A 9,493-nucleotide genomic window follows, 5' to 3' on the forward strand; every position below is an offset into this window, starting at 1 on the left:
CGGTGCTGCCTGGAGTGCCAGAGCATCCCACTGACTCACCTGTGCTAATTTGCCCGGCAGTCTGGGGGTGATTGCCATGGATGTGCTTGGGGAGAGAGCCAGGAATCCCATGCAGGGGATGCGGCCACCAAGGGTTATAGCTCTGCCATATCAAGGGCTGGCAAATAATTGCCATGCAGGGATCCAGCCTGTTTTGCTTGGCCCTGAGGAGTGGTATCAGGCTTATTTAAATAATGGGGAACCCCCAGGCTCTCCCAGCAAATAGAGGGCAGGGACCAGAAGGCAATCTGGGGCTTGTGTGGTCTTGTAACAGGGGGTATTTAAGCAGCAGGAAGGTCTCCCCGGCTCTGCAGCTCATCAACCCAATTGCAGGCTGCTCCTGGACTTGTCCTGGCTGATGCATGTCCAAACCACGGATCCAGCCCTACACCAAATTACTTATGGAACAGACCAGGAGCAATACAAGACCACCCAGAGCCCTGACCCCAAGCCCTGCATCACCTGGAAGATGTTTTTTTGCTTCATGAAAAGAAAGGAAGGGAAGAAGGGAAAAAGGGCTGGGGTCCAAGCTGAGAACAGGTGCTGGAGAGCTCTTCCTCTGCCCCATCCTTGCGTGACAGGGATTGCACAGTGCAGCCGATGTTGTTCTGTTCCCCTAGTATAGGCTTCACCTTCCATCCCCTGGGCTGGAGGAGAGGGACCACTTTGGAGGGGCCACCTGTCCCTGCATCACTGGGCCACCACCAGCCAGGGACAGGGACAATCTGACAACACCATGGCTTTGACTGGGTGGCCAAGGATGCCAGGCGGTGCGGGAGGACACAGCGGATGTGGCAGTGACATTGCTGTTCCCCATGCATCCATCACAACACGGCCGGAAGCATTTCCCTGGGCATGTTCCTTCACCATGGGAGTGCTCGGCTGGTTATTTCAGGAGCGGAGCATATGCGGGACCCCAAGGAAATGTCTCCCCTCTGCCATGACACCCACAGTGCAGGGGGCCGTAGCTGGGGCCAGTGGGTGGCCACTTGCACGTGTCTTCCCTAGCACGTTTGTGTTTCCCTGCTCCCATGGGAGTGACTGATGCCATTGGCACGTGCCTGATCCCTGGCACCATCCCCACCATCATGCCCTGGTGCATCAGCAGCAGCATGACGCTCACATAGCCCCAGGGCTGGCATTGCTGGGGCACTGACAAGCCACTGCCGGGGCAGCGGGGTTGAGGAAGGGCCCCGTTGGCTCTGCCTTCCTCAGACTTTTATGTACTGATTTCCCACCCTGGCCTGGCTAGGCTGGAGGAGACGCCGAGTCAGGGCGCTGGCACTGCTTCCCACCAGGTCACCCAACAAGCTCCCAACATGCCCAGACAGCTGGGTGGTAAAAATACTCCCTGGCCCGCTGTTTCAGCTGGATTAGCATTGCCTCCAACAAACTGCCTCAGCCAGGCAGTGTGGCAAAAGGCCAGCCAGGATAAAACCCTGAAGCAAAGGAGTTTCAGAGTGTGGGGCAGATGGGATAGGGTACCACCAATACTGGGGAGCGCACAAAAACCCCAGGGGTGAGGAGGAAGGATGCTCCATGCCTGGCAATGACTCCTGTCTGTGGGGCAGTCCCTCCCCACACCCAAAATCTCAGAAAGCATCATTTTTTTTCACTTTCCATCCCAAATCCCAAGCCCTCACTGCTCTTTCGAGTGGGTCGGTAAAACTCGCTGGAAGAGTTGACCAGGGTGGTGGCAGCTTGCCCACCACCCTCCTCCCCTGCACACCCGGATGATGGCATGTGGAAATTAATTCAAATGAGTGGGACGGAGCACCCCAGCCGGGAAGGAGACAGGTCCCCTAAGGTGCCATGTAGGGCACCGAGGGGACATGGGTGCTGCCATCCTGGGGCGCTGGGAGGGCATAGCAGGCTCCGGCCGGGCCAGTCCAGCTTGTTGCTGCTTCTGCTCACAGGAAGGCTGTCGGAGCTGCTGTACGGGGTCTGGGGCATGGACTGCATCCCCATCACCCCACTGTGCCAGCTCCCCATTACCCCATTGTGCTGGCTCTGGGAAGAGTGGGCTGACTGCTCCTGGCAGCAGTGGCAGCCCCGAGATCAATGCACCCTGCTGAGACATCCTGGGGCTCAGCAGCTTGATTTTGTGAAAGGGCTGGGCTGTAGGGGGCCTCCCTGGGTGCACCCCATCAGCCCCCAACCCCTGGGAGAGGAGCAGCACTACCAAGGCAGGTGCCATCTGTGTGATGAGAGCTGGCCATTGTCTACACCCCCCAACATCTCAGTGGAGAGCAGTGGCCACCCAGGCAGCCCCCCCCGCCGCCTCCAGCACTCCGGGGAGGGTGGACGTGGGAGCCCCACGTCCTGCCTGGCCACACAAGGAGTGAATCAGCAGCCCCCGGGGCAGGTGCTGGGCTGAGCCGTGCGCAGGCTGCGAGGGGCGGAGGTTTTGCACTCGATCCCGCCTGGCCAAGGATAAATAGAAGGCAGCTGCTAGGCCTGCCAAAGCTGCTCTTTCCATCACCTGACGCGTCTGACAGCCGGCACCCAGCCCAAGCAGACATGGACACCCAGGACTGCCCTTGTGCCACGGGTAAGCCAGAGCTTCCCTCCACCTGTGCCCCGGGGGGCTGCCGGAGCATCCCAGCAGGACCGCCGACACTCCTGCCCACCAGCCTCCTCTGCCATCCCCGATGCTCTCATCCTGGCCAGGCCAACTGCTGAAATCCTTTCTTAGTGTTGTGGTGTAACCCGGAGCATCTTACCGGAAAACAGACGGGAACACCGTGACCTCCCTGCTGAGCGAGGCCAAGGCGTCAGCCCCGACTGAGGCTGCCGGAGGGTGGATGCTCCAAGGGGCGGCAATGCTCTCCCTGCAGCCCTCATCCCGGAGCATCCCTGCTGATCCCCAGGGATGTGGGGATCCCCTCCCACCAGCTCCTTTCAACCCTTTTTTCCCTTTTCTCTGTGTTTTAGGTGGCACCTGCACCTGTGGGGACAACTGCAAATGCAAAAATTGCAAATGCACATCATGCAAAAAAGGTAAGGGGGGGATCCCAAGCCGCATGGGGTGGCAGAAACACTTGTGGGGGTTTTCACTATGCATCCCTGGACACACTGAATCAAATCAGGCTCAGCATTGCCATACCTCTGTATTCTTTTGCCCCTGAAGGAGCACAGGGTGAATTCCACCCCCAACCATACCAGGCAGTACAAGGCACCCAGTATGACCCAAAACTCAGTGTACCCCTCACTGGCACCTCAGGCTCAGTGCAAGGGGATGCCCCGGGTGGAAACAGGCACTGGGATTTCTTCTGGCTGCTCCTGATGCTGTCACCCCCAGGCAGAGCTGTGTGTGGGAGGTTTTGCACAAAGAGGGGCTGGGAGGGCCCCAGTGAGCCCCGAGGGTCCCACACCCTCCTGCTGCCTCCCCAGTGCTGGCCCTGGATGCAAAAACACCCCAGGAGATGCCGCTGGGGATGGGGATCCTGCTAAAAGGGGAGGACACAGGGGTCGGTGGGAGGTCTCCAAACCTGTCATCCCCCGTGAGGCCCCCCCAACCCCACCCTGAGACCCCCTGGGAATGTCCCCAACTTATTTTTCTCACCCACTGCAGGCTGCTGCTCCTGCTGCCCGGCGGGATGTGCCAAGTGTGCACAGGGCTGCGTCTGCAAGGGGCCCCCCTCTGCCAAGTGCAGCTGCTGCAAATAGGGACCCCTGGCTGCACATCTGGGGGGCTGAAGAAGAATAACCTTATTGTGTATGTTGGGGTTTTTATATATGTTCAGATATCTTTAGTGTTTGTCATTTGTGATGTGTAATAAGCTACCTAAATAAAGTTATGTGTATATATAAAGGTCTATAAGGAACCTGGCACTTCTGTTGGATGGGGCGGTTTCCCTGGGGAGTGGGAGGGCGGTGCATTTGTGGGGTAATGGCAAAAAGCCTGCATCTTATTTTTGCTCCTTTCTTCAAATCTTGGCTCTGCTCTCCCTACCAACTGCTCTGACTCTTTGTTTTAACACTTCCTCTGCACAAGGTAACTTATAGGGTGTTTTTTTTCCCTGCCCTGTTGTTAGCCAAGGGCAAATCCCATGCTCTCCCCTCCACCAGAAATCCTCGGGGCCAATGAGCAGCTTGTTATTACAAGCCTTCACTGACAGCATAATAACTGCTGCAGCCCTGCCCATTTCCAGGGGTGATGTTTCCACAGCAGGTGGGGTGGCTGGGAAACAGGTTTAGTTTTCCTCCTGGCAGTTTAGTTGAGCTGGCTGGAAGAACCAGCCTGCTTATCCCCCTGCCACCTCTGCCACCCTGGCAGTGTGCTTCTGTGGGGAGCCCCAGGTGACCTGGACACCTGCGATGGGTTGTGATACCGGTGATGGGTTGCAATGCCCACAATGGAATGAGATGTCTGCAATGGAGTACAATGCCTGCAACAGGATGTGATGGGTTGCAATGCCCAGGATGAGTCATGATGCCCATGCCAGGATCAAATGCCCACAGTGGGATGTGACGGGATGCCATGCCCATGCTGGGGTATGATGCTTACCCCGCACAAGCGCAGCTACGTGGAACTGCGCTGTTTCCCAGGACACACAAGGGGTCCTGCCTGTCCCCGCACTCCCCAAATGCTGCATTTGGTGGCCTCTTTTTAGGTGCAAAACCCTTCCTGACCCATCCAGTCACTGCTGCCAGGGCTCAGCCAGGGTTTCGGCACAGCCAAGGCCACCCCTGCCCACCAGCTGCTTGCTGGCCAAGGCCCCTTTGCTCCAGGAGAGCTCTTTCCCCAGGGTGTTCCCTGACATGTCACCGTCACCCCACTGCTTCCAATAGGCGCGAAGCACGTCCCTACACAAGCTGAATGTAGGGCAGGGCAGGCATGCTGCAGGCAGGGTGCAGCATCAGCTCTGGAGTGTCAAACTGAACTCCATTCTGCAAATAGCAGGTGTTTATTTATTCCTTCCTATCTGGAGAGATTTAAGTGCCAACCATACAAAACATCATTGGTGAGCCCACAACAATCTAATGGGATTGCTAATGGGATTTATCCCCAAACATGTGGCTTAATCAGTGGGGCTGAGAGCATCCTTCCAGCCTCACTGTCCCTCATGGGTTTCATGGAATCATAGAATGGTTTGGATCAGAAGGGACTTCAAAGGGACATCCAGTGTAACCCCCCCGCAATGAGCAGGGACATCTTCAACTAGATCAGGTTGCTCAGAGCCCCGTCCAGCCTGACCTTGAATGTTTCCTGGCATCCACCACCTATCTGGGAAGCCTGTGCCAGTGTTTCACCACCCTCATCGTAACAAATTTCTTCTGTTCATCTAGTCTGAATCTCCCCTCTTTCAGTTTAAAACCATTACCCTTTGTCCTATCACAACAGGCCCTGATAAAAAGTGTCCCCATCTTTCTTATAAGCCCCCTTTAAGTATTGAAAGGCTGCAATAAGGTCTCCCTGCAGTCTTATCTTCTCCAGGCTGAACAACCCCAACTCTCAGCCTGTCCTCATAGGAGAGGTGCTCCAGCCGTCTGATCATTTTTGTGCCCTCCTCTGGACCCACTCCAACAGGTCCATGTCTGTCCTGTACTGCAGGCTCCAGAGCAGTATGGCAGGTGGGGTCTTACCAGAGCAGAGCAGAGGGGCAGAATCACCTCCCTTGACCTGTTAGCCATGCTTCTGGTGATGCAGCCCAGGATACGGTCAGCTTTCTGGGCTGCAAGTGGACATCGCCAGCTCATGTCCAGCTTTTCCTCTGCCAAGTCCTCCTCTCTCAGTCCATTCATCACCCAGCCTGTATTGATACTGGGGCTTGCCCCAACCCAGGTGCAGGACCCTGCACTTGGCCCTGTTGAACTCCATGAGGTTCACACAGGCCCACTTCTCCAGCTTGTCCAGGTCCCTCTGGACAGCATCTCATCTCTTGGGAGTGTCAGCCATACCCTTCAGCTTGGTGTCATCTGCAAACTTGCCAACAGTGCCCTCGATCCCACCATCTGAGTGGTTGATGAGCATAAGGAACAGTACTGATCCTATTATGGACACTTGAGGGACACCACTCATCACTGGTCTCCATCTGGACATTGAGGTGTTGACCACTACTCTCTGGATGTGACCATCCAGCCATTTCCTCATCCACTGAACAGTCCATCTGCCAAATCCATTTCTCTCCAGAGAGAATGATGTTGTGGGGAATCCCACTGGATCCCTTGCCGACTCTGGGAGGGTGTTTCCATCGGCCCTGCTCTGTGGCTCTGCCCCTTGCCTGTCCCTGTGCCCCACAGCACTGTGATGGAGAGCAGCTATCAGACGCTGTCCCCTGCCTGCATGGGAAGCGGGGCACAGATGGGGATCCTGGCAGCTCAGCTCCAAGCCCCGAGACCTGTGCTGGGCAGCTGTGGTTCCTCTGCTTGTTTTACAGCTGCTGTAAAATCAGAATTGGACCAGTCACTCCTCTTACACAGGCACAGACTTGTGATTAACAGCTCCCTACCAGCCCTGGAAAACTGGAGTACCAGCAATGACACAGGAAGCCCCGTGAGGTCCCCTCTCCCCACTAGCATCCAGCACATGCCTGCCATTTTGGCAAACCTGTGGCTCAGGGAAGACATGAGTCATCCTTGCCTGTTTCACTGCAGGGTGACTTCATTATTCAATGGAAATGCCCCGATTGGGAAACAGGGCATTTTCCGGGCTCTGTTCCCCTCCCAGCTCCATTCATAGTCCAGTGGAGGCGCTGTGCTGCCCCTTCCCGCTCGCAGTGACGGGGGTCTGAGGCACATGCCCTGGGATCCAGGACAGCTCCTCCGTGAGTGACGTGCAGGATTCCAGAATTCTGGGAATTATCCTGCCTCCTCCACAGCCTTGCTGCATGCTCACCCCCCACTTTCTGGTACAGCCCCATGTCGGGGTGCCCATCCCCATTTCGGGGGGGCTCTCCTTTCTTTAAACAGTCCATCCCTGATGGGAGAGGGGAAGCATGACCGGGGTGCAGCACCAACAAGCAGCACCATGCTGGTGGGCTGTCCGGGAAAGGATTTCCCAACCCATGTTTGTGTGCAGTAAGACCACACGTGCACTGATTTCATTTCTCCTCCTTTCCCGCTCAGCCAGTGCCGAGTGCAGTGCCTGCTGGCTTAGCCTCATATTTACACTCCCTTGCTGCTGCTTGCAAAACACTGCCAGGAAAAAAAAACCACAGTGTTTTCTTGCAAACAGCACGAGAATTCCCTGGCACAACCTCCTGGGGCCACTAACTTGCTCCTTATCCCAGTGCCAGCTGGCCTGGACACCGTGGGGACTGACCCTATCCACAGCACCAGCTCCAAGCTCAGACTTGCCCCATTTGCAACAAAAACAACACTACCACCAAGAGCACTGGGTGTAGGCACAGGGACAGCCTGTCCCTGGCCCCAGCCGCTGTTTTCTGTGCTGGGTGCCAAGCTGGCTGCGGGCACAAGCAGGGTGGTGGGAGCCAGTCAGCAAGTGAACACCCTGACAGGGGTGAAAACCCATGGGCACCGGTGGTGCCGCAAAGCTGTGATTCCTAGTACTCCCTGGCTGGCTGTGCCATGCTCCTGCACTGCATCCCAGTGCTACACCCCCATGCTCACCCCCTCCTGGGGGGCCAGCCAGGCACCCTAGCCCCATGGTGGCTGTCCTGGGGCCACCCTCCTCTCCTGCTGGATGCTGAGACTGTCCCATCCCCAGGGACATCCCCGTGCATCCCATGGCCTCCTCAAATGTGGGGGGGCACAACAGCAGCCCGGTTCTGAGCACGTGGGGCTGGGAAGGGCCAGGAAGCATGGCAGGGCTGCCCCAAACGCACGGGAGATGGGGGCAATGCCATGCCAGCACTGTCACCCCTCCTTGGCATCTTCCAGCCTCCCCCCAAGGATGCAGCATCCTGCCGGGGGGGGAGGGGCAGAAATGCGTGCGGGTGGGAGCCCCCCGGCCTCCCCAAAGCGGGCTGAGTGCCGAGAGCGGGGCGGGCAAGGCCATGACCCAAGGTGAGCACGGCCCCACCGCCCCGGGGTTAGCACAGCCGCCGGGTGAACACGGCCCCACGCTGAGCACGGCCCCACGCTGAGCACGGCCCCACGCTGAGCACGGCCCCACGGTCCCGCCCCGCCGTGCGCAGCGCCGAGCACCGCCCGCGCCTCCAACCCATAAATAGCGGGCGGCCGGCGCTGCTTGGGAGTGCTGCGAGCCGGGAGTAGCCGAGGTTGGTCTAGCTAAGCCGCGCCGAGACGAGCTATGGATCCCCAGGACTGCACGTGTGCCGCTGGTAAGTGTCCCGTCCCGCTGTGCCCGGCCGGTCCGGTCCCGTCCCGTCCCGGCTGACGGCTGCTCTCCCGCCCCAGGTGACTCCTGCTCCTGTGCCGGGTCCTGCAAGTGCAAGAACTGCCGCTGCCGGAGCTGCCGCAAGAGTGAGTGGGGGGCACTGCCCCCGGCGGGGGAGGAGGAGGAGGACTGTCTTTCTCAAGAGGAACCCCCTCCTTGCCTTGCAGGGTCTCCATGGGTATCTCCTGACTCGCGTCCCATAGAGATACCCCCCTTCCCTTGCCCTGTAGGACTCCTTATGGAGAGCCCTTTGCTCCCCCTGTAGGGGCGTCCTTGCCCTGTGGGACCCCTGCATGCACCCTGTAGCACTTACATGCTACCTCCCTCTTCCCCTGGCCCCTGGAGATGCTCCCTGCTCTCCCTTTGGGACTCCCATGGATACCCCTAGCCACTGCCCTATTGGGATCACAGCCCTGCCCGTGGATGGGGGATGTCCCGTGCTCCACAGGGTGCCCCTACCCCATAGGACACACACACCCCCCCATCCCTTCCCACCCACTAACTCTTGTGTGTCCCCCCCCAGGCTGCTGTTCCTGTTGCCCCGCAAGCTGCAGCAACTGCGCCAAGGGCTGTGTGTGCAAGGAGCCGGCCAGCAGCAAGTGCAGCTGCTGCCACTGAGCCACTTGCCTCTGCCTGTAAATAGCTGGCATGCTTTGGGGATTGGGGGTGGGGGGCACAAAAAAAGCCTATTTTTTCATGTTTTGTATTTTCTGTACCAGTGGTGAAACTGGATGGAAATAAAGGAGTTTGGCTGGAGGTATGAGTGCCGTTGTTGGGCTGGGCTGGAGGCTGAGACCTGTCACTGCTCATGACTGCTGTGTGGGAATTATTGCTGTGGGGTGGTGGTGGGGCTGCTCACTAACACCCCCGTGGCCTTCCCTGAGTGGGCTTTGCACCCCCGCGGGGGAGAAAAGCGGCTTCCTGGGGCAGGGGATGGACCTTCTGCTGTGTGTGAGGTGGCTCTGGGCATCTTGAAGGTGTTGGTCTCCTGCTGAGGACAAGGGTGACCTGCTATGGGGCAGGTGGTGGTGGGTTGGGCTCCAGCCCCCTCCTGCCTTCTGGATCTGTGACCAGTGTCTCTGCACCATCCTGAGGCTCCCACATGCTGGGATTTCCTGTGGGTGAAAGCTTGTGGGAAGGAGCGTGGTG

General features: G+C 58.2%; 2 protein-coding genes across 2 annotated transcripts; both read left to right on the forward strand.

Annotated features, from left to right (window-relative positions):
- The first annotated feature begins 2,452 nt into the window (after nucleotides 1–2,452).
- On the forward strand, nucleotides 2,453–3,862 carry LOC142060747 (metallothionein-1). Its single transcript, XM_075100986.1, has 3 exons — nucleotides 2,453–2,590; nucleotides 2,974–3,039; nucleotides 3,614–3,862. Exons 1-3 carry the CDS (start codon nucleotides 2,560–2,562, stop codon nucleotides 3,706–3,708), a joined length of 192 nt encoding a protein of 63 aa, XP_074957087.1. The 5' UTR covers nucleotides 2,453–2,559; the 3' UTR covers nucleotides 3,709–3,862.
- A 4,294-nt stretch (nucleotides 3,863–8,156) lies between these two features.
- On the forward strand, nucleotides 8,157–9,100 carry LOC142061125 (metallothionein-2). Its single transcript, XM_075101748.1, has 3 exons — nucleotides 8,157–8,288; nucleotides 8,365–8,430; nucleotides 8,868–9,100. The coding sequence occupies exons 1-3, from the start codon at nucleotides 8,258–8,260 to the stop codon at nucleotides 8,960–8,962; spliced, it is 192 nt and encodes a 63-aa protein (XP_074957849.1). The 5' UTR covers nucleotides 8,157–8,257; the 3' UTR covers nucleotides 8,963–9,100.
- The last annotated feature ends 393 nt before the right edge of the window (nucleotides 9,101–9,493 follow it).

This window comes from Phalacrocorax aristotelis, chromosome 8 (assembly GCF_949628215.1).
Source record: "Phalacrocorax aristotelis chromosome 8, bGulAri2.1, whole genome shotgun sequence".
In the NCBI taxonomy this organism is placed as follows: Eukaryota; Metazoa; Chordata; class Aves; order Suliformes; family Phalacrocoracidae; genus Phalacrocorax; species Phalacrocorax aristotelis.